Source organism: Phasianus colchicus, chromosome 28 (genome assembly GCF_987193195.1).
Source record: "Phasianus colchicus chromosome 28, bPhaCol1.hap1.1, whole genome shotgun sequence".
Taxonomy (NCBI): Eukaryota; Metazoa; Chordata; class Aves; order Galliformes; family Phasianidae; genus Phasianus; species Phasianus colchicus.
Genome location: NC_143463.1, coordinates 2,076,980 through 2,092,107, shown reverse-complemented (window position 1 = coordinate 2,092,107; position 15,128 = coordinate 2,076,980). Strand labels below are relative to the sequence as shown.

The 15,128-nt window shown below is 56.2% G+C and overlaps 3 protein-coding genes across 4 annotated transcripts; 1 reads left to right on the top strand and 2 right to left on the bottom strand.

Annotated features, from left to right (window-relative positions):
• The first annotated feature begins 104 nt into the window (after positions 1 to 104).
• Positions 105 to 3,096, top strand: LOC116236098 (la-related protein 6-like). Its single transcript, XM_031604603.2, has 4 exons — positions 105 to 245; positions 363 to 527; positions 726 to 936; positions 1,764 to 3,096. Exons 2-4 carry the CDS (start codon positions 373 to 375, stop codon positions 2,679 to 2,681), a joined length of 1,284 nt encoding a protein of 427 aa, XP_031460463.1. The 5' UTR covers positions 105 to 245; positions 363 to 372; the 3' UTR covers positions 2,682 to 3,096.
• Positions 3,097 to 4,371: 1,275 nt separating this feature from the next.
• Positions 4,372 to 5,765, bottom strand: PRR22 (proline rich 22). Its single transcript, XM_031604640.2, has 3 exons — positions 5,610 to 5,765; positions 5,391 to 5,495; positions 4,372 to 5,309 (listed from the first exon to the last, which is right to left on the bottom strand). The coding sequence occupies exons 1-3, from the start codon at positions 5,701 to 5,703 to the stop codon at positions 4,498 to 4,500; spliced, it is 1,011 nt and encodes a 336-aa protein (XP_031460500.1). The 5' UTR covers positions 5,704 to 5,765; the 3' UTR covers positions 4,372 to 4,497.
• Positions 5,766 to 7,268: 1,503 nt separating this feature from the next.
• DUS3L (dihydrouridine synthase 3 like) lies at positions 7,269 to 15,053 on the bottom strand. 2 transcript variants are annotated; one of them, XR_016460261.1, is made up of 13 exons: positions 14,967 to 15,053; positions 13,496 to 13,829; positions 12,477 to 13,058; positions 11,807 to 11,848; positions 11,558 to 11,710; positions 11,345 to 11,461; positions 10,980 to 11,045; positions 10,782 to 10,892; positions 10,090 to 10,186; positions 9,533 to 9,608; positions 9,075 to 9,263; positions 8,851 to 8,998; positions 7,269 to 7,447 (listed from the first exon to the last, which is right to left on the bottom strand). XR_016460261.1 is itself a non-coding variant. In XM_031604637.2 (13 exons), the coding sequence occupies exons 1-13, from the start codon at positions 14,999 to 15,001 to the stop codon at positions 7,375 to 7,377; spliced, it is 2,004 nt and encodes a 667-aa protein (XP_031460497.2). In that variant the 5' UTR covers positions 15,002 to 15,053; the 3' UTR covers positions 7,269 to 7,374. The 2 variants fall into 2 exon arrangements, 1 of the variants encoding a protein (XP_031460497.2); XM_031604637.2 differs by having other exon boundaries at positions 8,851 to 8,979.
• Positions 15,054 to 15,128: the final 75 nt, after the last annotated feature.

The window sequence follows — 15,128 nt, the reverse complement described above, 5'->3', positions numbered from 1 at the left end:
TGCTTAACCCACTGATACGCTCCAGCTGGAGCTGGTGGGGCTTGGGGTAGGGCTCAGCTCTGGGCCCCTTCTGGGCTCTTATAAGCCAGCAGCCTGAGAGCCCTCAAGGCTTTTTCTCCCTTTTTCCTTTCCCCCTACCTTTCAGGAGCCTTAGTTTGGAGGTGGGAGGGTTGGGCTCTGTCTGCTCCCTGCAGCTCTAGGATGTAGTGCCAGGATTTCCCACGCTTCCCAGTGCTGCCACGCAGGTAAGGGCACAGCCTCTGCTCTTCCATCCCTATTCTGGGGCTGCTGCTGGGAGGTGGGCTCTGCTCTGGGGCTGCTGGAGCCTCCCAGCACAGCCCTTGTCCCACATGATGTCCCAGATGAAGGATCATGGCATCGCATAGCTCCATGGTGGCCCTGGGGCTCAGTTCCCAGCCCAGCTGCAGCACCCCACTGTCTGTGCAAAGAAATTCCTTCCCTGGGCTGCACCTCCCGTCGCAGAGCTGTTTGCTCAGCCAAGACAGTTTCTTCAGGAGCTCCAATAGGTACGTGGCTGTGTGGGTGTACACAGGGCTGAGCACTTGTCTTGCTTTGTGCCCATCTCTGAGCCCCTATAGCCAGGTCACACCAATGGACCTGGGGCTCATGGCATCTCTGCCCCCCACCCCACTGCTATTGGGGCTGGGCAGCCCTGCATATCCAAAGGCTGCCAACTCATTTCTGTGTCCCTGCTGCTCTCCCAGGAGTTTCTGTGATACGAGTGATGCTGTGGGTTCAGAACTCTTCGACTGCAGCTACTCCATCCCTGACCCACAGCTGATCCGCAGGATTGTGTCCCAGGTGGAATTCTACCTCTCTGATGAGAACCTGGCCAAGGATGCCTTCCTCCTGAAGCACGTCCAGAAGAACAAGTTGGGCTTTGTCAGCATCAAGCTGCTGACATCCTTCAAGAAGGTGGGAAGATTTGGTGCCTGCTGGGCAGGAGGGGGCTTCTGTTGGGTAGGTGAAGCAGGGAAGGGAGGGTTGTGTGGGGAGATATGGGTCAGTCACAGAATGGTTGGAGTTGGAAGAGGCTCTTAAAGGCTGTCTGGCCCCACTCTCCTACAGTGAGCAGGGACACCTGCAGCTCTGCCAGGTGCTCAGAGCCCCATCTCTGACCTTGTATATCTCCAGGGATGGGGCACCCACCCACCTCTCTGCTCTTCCATCCCTTGGATTGTTTTTGTGACCCTCCCCGGACACATCCCAACAGCTCCATCCTTTTGTCCCCCACCTTATTCAAGCAGTGGGGGTGCTGAAAACCTTGCACTTGACTTTGACCCTTGTGAGGCTTCCCTGGCCCCACTCTCAGCCTGTCCAGGTCTCTCTGGATGCCGTCTCACCCCTCAGGAGTGTCACTGCACCACGCAGCTCTGTGCCACCCAATGGTCATCTCCATGGTCTTTAGGGGCCTCCTCCTGCAGACCCCAATGGAGTTCAGATGAACATTGTGCTGTTGCTGGAGCATCCAGAGGAGGGTCACTAAACTGATCCCCAGGATGGTGGTGGGCACTGCATCCCTTGGAGACCACCCAGGTGAGGCAACAATGCTGTGAGCACCCGATGGAGCTGCAGGGCCCTGAGGAGGGATGGGAGCCTCGCTCAAGTTGGCTCATTGCAACGAGTTGAACCAGACGGTCTTCAAAGGTCCCTTCCAACTCAGTGCTCCCATGACTGCCTCGAGGTGAGGCTGTGCCTGCACGATGGCTCTGGGCAGGGGCTCAGCGTCCCTCTCCCCACAGGTGAAGTACCTCACCCGTGACTGGCGCCTCACGCTCTACGCCCTGCGCTTCTCCGAGCTGCTGGAAGTCAACCAGGAGGGCACCAAAGTGCGGCGCCGCGTCCCCATCCCCGACTCAATCCTCAACGTCCCTCCCACCAAACTCCTGCTGGCCTGGGACCCGCTGCCCCCGGAGCCGGGCACGCCTCCACCGCTCCAGAGGAACTTCATTGAAACCATCACTCAGATGTTCAGCCCCTTTGGAGCCATCGCCTCCATCCGCATCCTCCGGCCGGGCCGCAAGCTGCCGTCGGACATGAGGAAATACGCAACGCGTTTCCCTGAGCTGCTGAGCCACTGCTGCGCGCTGGTGGAGTACGAGAGCCTGGAGAGCGCGCGCAGGGCCTGCGAGGAGCTGGGCCAGCCCTGCTCCCGTGGCATCTGCGTGGTGAGGCTCTCGGGGAAGGGATCCAAGAAGAGGAGCGGGGCTGAGCAGGAGGAGCTGGTGGAGGCGCGAGCCGAAGCCTTCCCTTGTGCTGTTGGGGATTCGCTGTTCTGCAGCTCCTCGGAGTCGGACGTGGCCTCGCCGCAGCTCCTCTCTGCACCCGCTTGGCCCCATGGCCACAGCTTCCAGCCCGGCTCCTTCAGCAGCACCTTCTCTGGGTCGCTCCTGGCCAGCATGGCCTTCCCTCCGCTCACTGCAGAGCTGGGTTTCAGCCTCAATGCCACCCCCAAAAGCCCCGATTTGGGCTGGGGGAGCACGTGGGCCCCGTGGCTCAGCAGCGCTGCCCACAGCCCCTCTGTGGATGCCACGTCCCCTCCCAGAACCCCCCCGGCTGTGAAGCCCAAATCCTGCGTGCTGCGCCTGCCCCATGGGCCCGATGGCACCAAAGGCTTCTACAACAGCATTGGCAGAGGGAAGTTTGTCCTCGAGCACTAAGGCTCCTTTACGTTTGGGTTATGGGATTATTATTTTTTTTAATTATTGTTTTATTTTCCTTTTTTTTTTTTTCCTTTTTCTTGAGCAGAACATCTCTTTGTGGCCCATAGAGGCACCGCTGCTGCGTGTGGTTCTGTTTTGGAGTGAGGATGCTCAGGGAAGGGGCAGCACCCAAAGCTTTTCCCAATGCCTGAGCCATCCTCACTGCCCGTATTGGGGTCTGTGCTCAGGTGATGGTCACTGGTTCTGCCCCATCACTCCCCCACACCCTGGGGCTGCTGATGGGGAAACCAAGAGCTTGAGCGTGGCGGAATGGTGGCACCATGGCCTGAAGGTGCTGTGTTGGCTGCATTGGTATGAAGTTGAGGAGCTCAGATGTGAAATGCTCAATAAAGACAGGTGACGTTTCCAGGCACTTTCTGGCTGTGAGTGATGTTATTTTTCCTCTAGCATTGTGGCTTTATGTTGGGCAGATGAGGGGAGTGGGGGTACTGTCCCACAGTGGCTTCCTCCATTACTCTTCTTCGGGTTATTTAGGGCTATTTTGCTGCAGCAGGGAGGGCAAGCCAGGCTCTGGAGTGGGCCCTTAGGATGGGTGTTACTTAAGGGCTTCACTCAGACCCTGTTGTCATGTCTCCCTGTCCCCCTTCTCCCCCCTTTTCCCCCTTTCCCCCCCCCCTCTTTGGAGGACCCTGTCCCCCTTCCCCCCCCCCCCTCTTTGGAGGACCCTGTCCCCCTTTCCCCCCCCCCCCCTCTTTGGAGGACCCTGTCCCCCTTTCCCCCCCCCCCCCTCTTTGGAGGACCCTGTCCCCCTTTCCCCCCCCCCCCTCTTTGGAGGACCCTGTCCCCCTTTCCCCCCCCCCCCCTCTTTGGAGGACCCTGTCCCCCTTTCCCCCCCCCCCTCTTTGGAGGACCCTGTCCCCCTTTCCCCCCCCCCCCTCTTTGGAGGACCCTGTCCCCCTTTCCCCCCCCCCCCTCTTTGGAGGACCCTGTCCCCCTTTTCCCCCCCCCCTCTTTGGAGGACCCTGTCCCCCTTTTCCCCCCCCCCTCTTTGGAGGACCCTGTCCCCCTTTTCCCCCCCCCCTCTTTGGAGGACCCTGTCCCCCTTTTCCCCCCCCCCCTCTTTGGAGGACCCTGTCCCCCTTTTCCCCCCCCCCCCTCTTTGGAGGACCCTGTCCCCCTTTCCCCCCCCCCCCTCTTTGGAGGACCCTGTCCCCCTTTCCCCCCCCCCCCCTCTTTGGAGGACCCTGTCCCCCTTTCCCCCCCCCCCCCTCTTTGGAGGACCCTGTCCCCCTTTCCCCCCCCCCCCTCTTTGGAGGACCCTGTCCCCCTTTCCCCCCCCCCCCCTCTTTGGAGGACCCTGTCCCCCTTTTCCCCCCCCCCCTCTTTGGAGGACCCTGTCCCCCTTTTCCCCCCCCCCCTCTTTGGAGGACCCTGTCCCCCTTCTCCCCCCCCTCTTTGGAGGACCCTCTTACCCCCCCCATCCCCCTCCACACTCCCCCCCAACCTTGAAAGTGACTCCATCTGCCTTTGGGATGAAGGCACTTTGAACTCCCTCTGCCCTTGGCCTGGGTTTCACTGTAGGGCTGGGGATGCTGTGTGTAGGCATGTCTGTCCCAGTTCCCCCTCCCCCCCCCCCCCAAACCCAATGGCTGTTCCACCCCCCACCAAGACATGGAGATGTTCTGAACAAACAATGTTTAATAGATAACAAGACAAAAGTTGTATAACACCACCCTTCTCCCTCCCCCCTCCCGATCCCATTACCCGGCCTCTAACCCTGCTCTCCCACCCCACTGCTGCAGGTGGAGGCCCTCTATTTGCAGCCCTTTCTCAGCAAGAAGTTGTTTCGTCGCTTTTTCCCCCTCTTTTCCAGCTTGGCTTTGGGCTGCAACGCATTGCCCTGCGGCGGTGACAGCAGCAGAGCTGGCGGTGTCAGATCCTGGTGCATCTCCTGGGTGTTCATCCGGACGCTGTCGAGCTGCTCCACGCTCAGCATCATGCTGGAGGCTTCGGGGATGCTGTAGTCAGAGGAGAGCATCTCTTCAGGCAGCGAGAGCGAGCTCATGTCGTGACAGGAGATGATGTCGTCGAGGTCAGCGAGATCCCCGAGGTCTTTGAGCACGGGGATGCTGCTGGGGTTGTCTTGGTTGACCTCCTCCATGTCAGGGGAGCAGTTGAAAAGCCTCACGGCCTCCTCCAGCAGCACCTCGTCGGGCAGCTCTATGTCTAGGCTCTCCAGGTTGGCCCCCATCTCCTGGGGGTTGGGGATGGCAGAGGCGCCCATTGGGGTGTCACTATCGGCTGGGACGATGCCATGAGAGGGCGCACCGGTGCTGCCGCTCGGAGGTGCCTCTGAGATCCTCAGCTGCTGGATCTGCCCCTCCAGCTGCTGGAAGTTGGGGACCGATGGCAGCAGCGGGGTCACGACAGCGCCCTGCTGCTTGTAGGGCACAAATGGCTGAGGTGGGGCCGGGGGGGTCACCCAGCTCTGCGGAGCCCCGGGGGCAGCGTTGGGCAGCGAAGGGGAGCCCATGGAGTTGGCCGGTGGGGGCACGGTGGTGGTTGCCCACTCGAAGTGAAAGACACGGGGGTCGAAGAAGCAGCCGCACGGAGCCATCCACAGCCCTGCAGGGGCGAAGGGACGTTGGGGAGGGGGCTCCTCGGGGCCCCCCGAGGGCTCACACTGCGGATGGGGGGATGTCTAACCTGGCGGGGGACCCCGGGGCGCGCCGGGTGCCATCAGCGTCCCCATCGCCGGAGGTGCGAGGAGGGGCTGCTCCATCGCAGAAGGCTGGCAGGGTTTGGCTGAGCCTGGAAGAGGTGAGAAAACGCCATCAGTCCCCTCCCAAAGCGACAGGAGGAGCCCGGGGTGGGCGGGCTGGGAAGGGACCGCGTCCGCGTGGAGAAAACGGGGTTGGTCCTCACCTGCGAGGCTGAAGAGCTCAGGAAGGATGAGCGGCGGAGGAGCCGGGGGGCCCTGGGGGCCGCGAGAGGAGCGCCAGGCGGCAGCCAACTCCATGAGCTGCTGTCCGACAGCGGGTCCAACCGACTCTGCTGTGTTTGGGGTCTCCCACGGGGGGTTGCCAGGGGTCCCAGCGTTCTATCCCCGCCCACCGCCCCCTCCTCACCTCCTCTGGCCTTAAAGGGAGAGGAAGGGTTAACGGGGGCTGCTGTGACCCCACAGCTGTGGGTCTTTATGAGGTGGTGATGGGGCAGGGCTCGTTGGCCCCATTGCAGCCCAGGGGTCGCTTTGTGGCTGGGGGCTGTCAGCGCTGGGGCATCCCGTGCAGCCACCGTAGGGATGTGGGTGCTCAGGGCTGGATGTGGAGCCCCATAAGGATGAAAGTGGAACCCCATAGGGATGTGTGCACTTGGGGTTGGTGTGCAGCCCCTTTCGGGGTTCCTGTTGTGTTTGGAGATGCTCTCTGCCCAGCATAACTAGGCTCTGGGTGCCTGACTGCCATGACTGACTTTCATGATTTACTTGCAGTGACTTTTGGTGCAATCCTCAGCATCACAGCATCTTTCTGCCTTGGCAAACTGCCTGGGGGGCTGCACTGTGGGCCACCCATCCTCTCCCTTTCTCCCTACCCTTGAACCCACTGCCCCAAAATGCATCTGCTCCCCACGTGCTCCCAGATGAAGGCACTTCACAAGCAAGCCTAGGCTGAAACTTGCACAGCTGTGGCTTTGAACAGCAATTTTTAGAGATTCCCTTCTGCACCCTGCTCTGCAGCGAGGCTGGAACCACGGGCAGCAGGGTCTGCGTGCTCCTGCAAACCACACAGCTCAGCCCTGCCAGGACTCTTGGTGGTGGAATGATGGCAGGCAGCATGTGAACATGTGAGCGTTGCTCAGCTGCACCAAAAGCCTCTCTGCTTTTGATCTGCTGGTGGATCTCATTCAGACAGCAGCTGCTCTTTGAGCAGGGAAGGAACGCCTGCTGCTGCGGTGCGGCTCTACCCAACCTCGGCTGCTGTGGTTGCAAACCCCTTTTGTACCCAGTGGAATATTTTGGAGGGGATGGAGCTGATTCAGTCGAGCTGAGTCAGGGATGTGAGCTGTCTGCCTCGTGGCTGCACTCGTGGAGTCCTTGAGATACAGAGCAGCTGCATCCGTGACTGCTGCCTGTGCTCAGCAGCCTTCACTGCTGTGCTCAAGTGACACGGGCACAGAAAAAGCCCTCGAGGCAGCCAAGGGAAGGTCACTACACGCTGTCAGCAGGCCTGCTTTCATTCACCCTTCGCTTTAAGCAGAGCTCGTGATGGAAAAGCAGCTGCTTTGCTCCCCACACCCCCTTCCAGCACAGCCCTTGAAGGGGCTGTGTGACGTCCAGCAGATGACAGCAGTCCATGTGAGCTCCCCAAAAGGGACAGGATTCTGTACATCAGTTGCCGGGAGGGTGAGGGTGGCTGTGCTCTCCAGGACTGCCAGGAATTGGGTCCATACGCCTCACCCTCCCACAGACAGGATTTGCCCCTAACCCAGGATATCCCTATAGGAACAGAGGGCAACAATGTGAACAGCAGGGTTCAGTGGTGGTTGTGACAGGTAATGATGCTCAAGGTAAGAAAGCAACCACGCTCCTAAAAACATAAGAGTTTATTTCATTTCTGCGTGCAGCTGAGCAACACACACCATCCTGCTGCCTCCCCTGCACTCGATGCTGCAGGAAAGGGCTGCACTGCTCCTATCTGTAGGAATTTGCCTTGTGCTTAGGCAGGAAGGTGAAGTTGGTGGGTACAGGTCCCAGGAGCAGCTCACTGAAAGGAAACAGAAGTTTGTGTTCAGTACAGAACCACTGCCACCCCACCTGCTGCACAGCACCAGGGCTCTACTCAGTTGTACCCAAAGCTGTCACCCTCCCGAAAATTCACAAGTGTTGCTGCACCCAATTGGCTCTAGTGCTGAGCTCGAACCCTGAACCACAGCAGTGGAAGCACAGACTCTGGGTCTTGGCACAGCTCTCACTGCTGTGGGTCAATGCCAAAATGGGATTCTAAGTTTGGTGACCTGAATACCAGCTTCACTGCTGGCACCCGCATGCCTAAAATCAGCACAAGCCTCTGAGAGCTCCTCCCAACCTCTTGCTGTGCTTGTGCAGAGCCAAAACCCCGTTAGTGCCAAAGAGTATTAAGGTTGGATCCTAAAATGATGTAAGCCAGTGCTATTGCGACTTATCCTCACTTAAGACTTCAACTATTTCACACTTGGGAACCCACGCTGTATTTTCAGCGCGGAGTAATTTTCTTTACAGTCAAGGAGGTTTAATGTATTTCCTGGATGCTGGTTCAATATAGCATCACTAAAACTTTCCATGAGGCTTGTCAGCAGTGTATCCCAGCAGGGCACATTGCTGTGTAATGAAAAGCTGTGATGGTGAGAGCAGAGCAGAGCATGCCTGGGAGACCCCTCCGCTGGTTCACATCTCCTTACAATAAGCTTTAATGAATAAACCTAATTGGACTGGAAATTGAATTTTTATGGCTACGAATCTCTTACAAGGTGCTGCAAGGAGCAGTGGTTACAGAGCTTTGCACAGCCTCGCGTGGGCAGGTTCTGCTTGAAAAACCAGCAATTAAAAATCCTGATTAAAACTTGACGTATTCACAACTTGCTTTCAGGCAGTTGTTCCCAGCACTACCAAAATGGATGAGGATTAGCAAAAACCAGAGAAGCTCGTGGCTGTGCTCTATTTTTGTTAATCTCTGTTTCCATGACACAAGGAACAGCAGCTGGCTGTGCTGCATGAGTTCTCATTTTGGCTTGGAACTGAAGCCACTTCCCAGCCACTGCCTGTAGGCTCACAGAAGTGGGGAGAAGCAGTTGTCTGCATTTTGTTGCACAAACTCAGAATGAGATGCTGAGGAATGGGGGGGTCACGCTCGGTTCTCTCCAGCTGGGGATGCTGCCCTGTCGCTTGGCTGAGCAGAGCTGTGTGCAAAGTGCTGACAGCCCGGGCTGTCCCATCGCTGTGCTCTCTCCTCTCAGTTCCTGACTGTCCCAGGATGAACAGTGTGTCATGAGAGAGGTCAGCTACCCGAGCTCTGCAGTGGGCTGTGCGTGACCTCCTGAGGCAGAGGGAGGGAACAAGAGCTCTTCTATGGCAACTCCAAGCTCAGCTAAAACCTCCAAGTGAAACACTGCTTGACCTGTGCTTTGTTACCTGATTTTAATCCAATCATCCACATTTTGGCTTGCCATCAGTGTCTCCAGATAGTCCCTCCCTATGTAGTAAGGTGGTCGCTCATTGATCTTCTGAGGTAGGTGCTCCAATAACCCAACTGGAATATACCTGCAGCAAAACACAAACACTATGGGCACTGTGTGCTGCTGTTCAAACGAGGTGGGCCTGTTGTGGAAACAGTCCTCCAAACAGGGCACAATTACCTGCACAGGAATGAGAGCCATTCCAGCAGAAACTTCCTGGTCTTCTCCACACCCTGAGTATCTGACCCCCAGTGCTCCAGGCCGTAGTTGGTGAAGTCTTTGAGGATATCAAATCTCTCACTGGAGGAGATATCCCAGTGTCTCTGCTCCTTGATTTCAGTGAAAAGCCACGGTTTGATGAGTGCTCCCCTGCAGCCAAATAAAACATGCATCATTACTCCTGTGATGCTTCAGAGAGGACTAAAATGGTTTCCAGCTCTTATTTGCCAGCCCAGTGCTACTTGAAAAGCTTTCAGCCACTGTAAGCTCCCACGGATACACACTGTCCCAAGTTTCAAAGAGTAATTTCACTAAGAGGAAGCTCTTCTCATATTTAAAATTATTTTAGTTATTTTTTTTTTTTCCCTTTACCCCTGCACCAATAGGCTCAGAAGCACAGGGGAAATGCAGCCACTTGCCTTGCAATCATAATTCCTGAAACGCCGGTTTGCATGGCTTGATTAGCATCTTCATAAGACAAAATATCACCGTTTCCTGTGCAGAAGGGAGGGAGAAGCCAGAGGTCAAAGTGATGCAGCAGGGCAAGTCAAAATGAGCTAATCCAGGCATGGGATAAAATTCAAAAAGGACACAGGGTCATATTTAGAGATCCTCAGGAATGTTTCTGATTAACGTTCCCATCACAAGGAGGGGAGCCTTCTTCTCTCTCTCCTTCTGCACTCTCAACTCATACCCTGAAGGTTTAGCTGGGATCTCTGTGCCATGCTGCCTACAAGAGAAAGCACCTGCTGAAACCAAGGTGCTCTGTGTGCCCTCCATCCTGCTCTGCTCATCGTGCCAGGCCTCAAGCAAGCAGGCAGAACTGAGCTGCACAAGACTTTGTGGAGCACTGCCAGGGATAATCCAACCTTTCCCCCAGACTGGATGTATTTGGGAGCTGTATTTTTTCTCTTACTCTTTTTGTTTTCAACATTTTTCAAATCAGAAGGGCGCCCCACATCCCAAAACAACCTACCAAAAAGAGGCATGGGGCTTGCTATTTTAGCACATTCTGCTATGTAGTCCCAGTCAGCAACTCTTGTGTACCTCTGCTCCCTGGACCGGCCGTGCAGCTGCAGAAAGAAGTCACAGTGAGACCTCACTGAGCACCAGAAAGGAGGCAGAACAGCACAGGAGCACTGCAGGAATGTGCTTTGACAAGGCAATGTCACCAGGCTGGGGTAAAGGATCCTAATGGGTGCCCAGCTGCTAACAAAGCAGGCTGCAGAGGTGGTCTGCAATGCTGAGAAAGGGCTGGATGCTTTTCTGAGTAATGTTTGGGCTATTTGCAAGGCAGAGCAGGAAGTGACTGTAGGCAGTGAAAGGGAATATTCACTGTGGGCAGGAACTACTCATCCCCATGCAAATGATTAGCCAGCCCTGATATAATGAAGCTCATCTGAATGAAGCCTCTGTTTCAAAGCCACCTCCTTTTGTAATGGATGCAAGCTTCAGGAGCAGTGAGGACAATGTTCTAAATATAAAAGCATCACAGTTTGTCTCTCTTTTTAGGAGAAAGCACTAGAAAATAGTACACAGATAGCCAAAGGTGTTTGAAAGAGCTTCTCAGCTCTGGGCAGGGGGTGAGGTCACACTCTGGGCTGACATGCAAGCAGAGCTCCCCAGACAGCAGTCAACAATTTCAAGCCCCAGCAGGTATCCCAGTACCGTGACCATGGATGCTCCCCACTCCCGGATCTTGGGGATTATTTTATGGGCCACGTTTATCTTTTCTTGCACCCCTGTCCGTATTTTCACAGTCAGTGGGACGTCCAGCACCTGCAGAGAGAGCAGAGTGAGGTCGGGCTGGGGAAGCAGTCAGCTCCACCTGCTTCTCTTCTGCTGCCAGCCTGTGATTGGACTCACCGAGTTCATCCCTCGGACAATCTGCTCAAATTTGTTAGATCGAGTCATCAGAGCACAGCCTCCACCCTGGGGAAAGAAAAGTGGCACAATCAAGACTTTTTGCTTCCTTGCATAGAAAAGAGCAGCCCTCTGTTCAAAGGAACACAGTTAAAACTCCACGACTTTCCAGACTTGGTGTGTTTTTTGTTGAAATATTCCCTTTATCCTTTCCCCTCCCCCCTTCTGCCTGCTGTTGAAGTCTAGTGTCCATAAATGACCTGATAACTCTGGACCCAACTGAGAGGAGCAGATCAGGTAGCAGGAAATGATGCAAATGACAAACATCTGTAGACAGAAACAAGGCATGCTGCAGAACATCTTCTTACCTTCTTGTAGACCAGGTTGATAGGACAGCCAACATTGATGTCTACAAAGTCCACATCAATCGTTTGGTTCAGGAGCTCTGCACATTTGGTCATTGTGTCTGGAAATGCTCCTTCCAGCTACCAAAGGGCAACAGTTTGCATGAGTTCAAGAAGCAGCTTTTTGCCTCAGAAGTGAGTTATAATTTGTCTGCTTGTCAAGGTGATGGCACTCACCTGCACCCCAAAAATATCCTCAGTGTGGTGTCGTTTGAGGAGAGCCCACTCAGAGGACTGGCCCTGAAGCAGGTTTGTGCACACAGCCATCTCTCCACATGTGACATCTGCCCCAAAACGTTTGCATATCCTTCTGAAAGGGAGGTTGCCACACTGAAAGACAGCAGAGAGATCGTTTGTGGGGAGATGAGCTCTGTTCCAAATGTGGTAATGGCAAATTTTGACCAAAGGACATTATTATCAACTTACTGTGGTCAGTGGGGCCAAGTAGAGCTTGCCTTGGATTTCCAACTGGAAAACAACCAGGGATGGAGGAGCATGTTAGCAGAGCTGAACCGGCAGTGGTAAAACACGAGGAGATTCCAGTTAGCCACTGTATCACCTGTCTTGAGAAAACTCAGTGGGAAACCCAGGAAATCACTGTTTTTTGTTTAAGAACCTCAACAGCTCCCTGACATCATTTGGGTAAGAGAAACTTTAATTGCTCCATTTGTTTTCACTGCTCAGCTTGGATAAAACTCAAACAGTTACAAATGTAGCAGGATGTAAGACTGGCTAAAGGACAAGAGGTCAGGAGGAGGCAATGCTAAGCCTCCCCTCAGGAGAGCACTGCACAGTACAGGCATACCAACCAGCCCCAGCATAGTTTCTCCTTGCAGATCATTTCTACCCGCACTGACAGCTCAGCTCCTAATTTCCCTCATGTGCAAAAGGCTGAAGCTTCTCTTAGCTCTCACCCCTTCAACAACACTACTGGGTTCCAATAGCTCACCCGCCTGCATCCTTCCCCTCTCATGACAGTAATGTGGTCCCCATGCAGCTCAACCCCCCCCCCCCCACCTGTCATCCAGCTAAGAGATCTGTTCTGTCTTCCCTGGGGACAGAGATAGCAGCCCTTGACCAAACTCTCACTGCTCACCTTCTTCTTCTCACGTGGCCTCAGCTTTACAATGTCTTCATCTGTCACTGGGCCTGCTGTTTTGGTGGGGCACCCCTCCTTGCTTTCTGTGGGGTGAGGACTCTGCACAGGAGCTGGTTTGGAATCTCCTCCCTCTGGTAGCACAGGACATTCTGAGGTGTCTCCCAGGCCATCCTCAGGCATTGTGCAGTTGGACACCTCCTCACCCCCTGCAGAGTGCCCCGGGGCTTTGCCTCCCTTCCTATCATTGTGGTGGGGCTTGGCCAGGCTGCAGAGATACTCATCAGCTTTCTTAAAGATAAATTTCTTCTTGCGCAGCTGGTGCTGGAGGTCCTTGGAGAGGTTGTTCCTCACCAGCGATTTCCCTTCCCACTGCTTGGCCAGCTCTGTGTTGACCACATTCTGGTAGCCATCCCTGAGGTGGGCCTTGGCAAAGCGACAAGTGATGCCATAAGGACACTTGCCAAAGGTTTCAAAGAGCACACAGCTGTGCCCCAGGTCGGCTGGTTTTGCTGCCATGTACTCCCCGACGTCATGAAGGAAGCGGCACCGTGGGCCAAAGTAGCACTTCTCTGCACAGCCCTTCAAACAAGAAAGAAGAGATTAAAACCTCTACCCTCTGCTTCTAGTTGTGGGCATATCTGTACAACCAAGGTGAGCCTGAAGAGGGAAAAAAAGCCACACTGAGCACCCATGATGTTGGCCATGCCACGAATCACGAAGCCAACTGCTGGAAGACGCTGGTGGGCACTGAGCACCTGAGGGGCTATTTGAGCCCTGTGGACTCAGGAAAGCTGATGCTTTGCTTGCCCTGTTCAGCCTCATCCTACTACACGCTTCCCAAGCAGCCAACAGAGGCAGTTGTGCCAGCACAGCCCTCCCTGTGCCTTCAGCTCCCTCTTTGTGAGAGTTCACCCTGGAGCATCTTTGCCTTCAATCACTTTGGCATGTGCTTTCCTAAGCTAAAAAATAAAGAATCCCACCAAGAGCAAAGCAAGGCATCACACCCCATGTCACACCTGAGTGACTGATGGACATAACCGGCTCTTCTCATAGTGGTTGGGCTTCATGCAGGGTCTGCTCTTGTTCTGCCCTCGGGCTCGTTTGCGCTCCACAGGCTCCTTCTCTCCGTCCTTGGGCTCCTTCTCCCCATCCCTGGGTTCCTTCTCCCCGTCCTCGGGCTCCTCTGGGCTTTCTCCATCCTGGCCCTGCACATCCAACCTCCCCCGCTTGGCAGGGGGCTCGCTCTGCTCACTGCTGGCCTCCTTCTCCTCCTCCTTGTCACCTCCTTGGCCACCAAGCTCACCGTTGGCCCTCAGGTAGGCATGGAACTGCTCTTTGGAGGCAACAAACCTGCAGAACAACCATGAGGCTGTGAAGAACTGCACTGCCAGCACCACAGCGCTGTGAAGTGCCCCCACCTCCATCCTCATCCCCATCCCCAACCACCAACTTATCCCCATCCTCAACCTCAGCCCTGCTTCCAGTCCCACTCCCATCCCCAATTCCATATCACACAGAATCACAGAATGGCCAGGGTTGGAAGGGACCTCAAGGATCATGAAGCTCCAACCCCCTGCCACATGCAGGGCCACCAATCTCCACATTTCACACCAGCCCAGGCTGCCCAGGGCCCCATCCAACCTGGCCTTGAACACCTCCAGGGATGGACGGGGCATCCACAGCCTCTCTGGGCAGCTGTTCCAGCACCTCACCACTTCCATAGTGAAGAACTTCCCCCTGACATCCAACCTCAGTCTTCCCTCCCTCAACTCCAAACCATTTCCCCTCGTCCTGCTGTTATCTCCCCTTTCGAAGAGCTGACTCCCCTCCTGTTTGTAGGCTCCCTTTAGGTACTGAAGGCTGCAATGATTCACCCCACAGCCTTTTTTTCTCCAGGCTGAACAAGCCCAGCTCCCTCAGCCTGTCCTCACAGGGGAGGTGCTGCAGCCCCTGCTCATCTTTGTGGTTCCTCTGGACCCTCTCCAACAGCTCCCTGTCTTTCTTGTCCTGGGGGCTCCAGCCCTGCACGCAGTGCTGCAGATGGGGCCTCACAAGAGCAGAGCAGAGGGGGACAATCACCTCCCTGTCCCTGCTGCCACCCCTGTGCTGATGGAGCCCAGGATCCCATTTGCTGCAATCACACCCTGCTGCCTCACGCTCAGCTTTTCACCACCAGGACCCCCAGTTCCTTCCATGCAGGGCTGCTCCCAAGGGCTGCTCCTCCCAGCCTGTATGAACACCCGGGATTCCTCCGGCCCCAAACTCCATCCCCACCCCCACCCCCTTCCCGATCCCCACCCCCACCCCGCAGTACCCCAGGATGAGGCCCTGTTATCCCCGCTGTAGGCCGCAGGACATCAGCAGCTCCCCCAGCCGCACCCCGGGACCGGGCCGGCCCCTCAGCCGCCTCAGGGACGGCTCCGTGCGATGGCCGGTGCCTCACGGAGCGGACAGGAGCTCACGCGAGGCCTCGAACCCGGCACTCACCGCTCCCGGACCGGCGCCACTCCCGCCGCCGCCATTGCTGCCGCACGCGGCGATGACGTCACTCACGCGACGGGGGCGGGAGGCGCGCGCTGGGCGGCTATAAAAGGGCGGGCGGAGGGCGGGTCCCGCCAGAGCGGCGGGTGGTGCGGGGTGGGGAGGGTG

Bases quoted from the DNA above. Each gene is read 5' to 3' on its own strand.
- LOC116236098 (XM_031604603.2), top strand. From the start codon at position 373: ATGGCATCGCATAGCTCCATGGTGGCCCTGGGGCTCAGTTCCCAGCCC. The intron at 528-725 runs GTACGTGGCTGT...CTGCTCTCCCAG, and splicing joins TTCTTCAGGAGCTCCAATAG to GAGTTTCTGTGATACGAGTG. The intron at 937-1,763 runs GTGGGAAGATTT...CTCTCCCCACAG, and splicing joins TGCTGACATCCTTCAAGAAG to GTGAAGTACCTCACCCGTGA.
- PRR22 (XM_031604640.2), bottom strand. From the start codon at position 5,703: ATGGAGTTGGCTGCCGCCTGGCGCTCCTCTCGCGGCCCCCAGGGCCCC. The intron at 5,496-5,609 runs GTGAGGACCAAC...CACCTCTTCCAG, and splicing joins TGAGCTCTTCAGCCTCGCAG to GCTCAGCCAAACCCTGCCAG. The intron at 5,310-5,390 runs GTTAGACATCCC...TCGCCCCTGCAG, and splicing joins GCCCCGGGGTCCCCCGCCAG to GGCTGTGGATGGCTCCGTGC.
- DUS3L (XM_031604637.2), bottom strand. From the start codon at position 15,001: ATGGCGGCGGCGGGAGTGGCGCCGGTCCGGGAGCG. The intron at 9,609-10,089 runs GTAGGTTGTTTT...CCTTCTGCACAG, and splicing joins AAGCCCCATGCCTCTTTTTG to GAAACGGTGATATTTTGTCT. The intron at 7,448-8,850 runs GTAACAAAGCAC...GTTTCCTTTCAG, and splicing joins GATGATTGGATTAAAATCAG to TGAGCTGCTCCTGGGACCTG.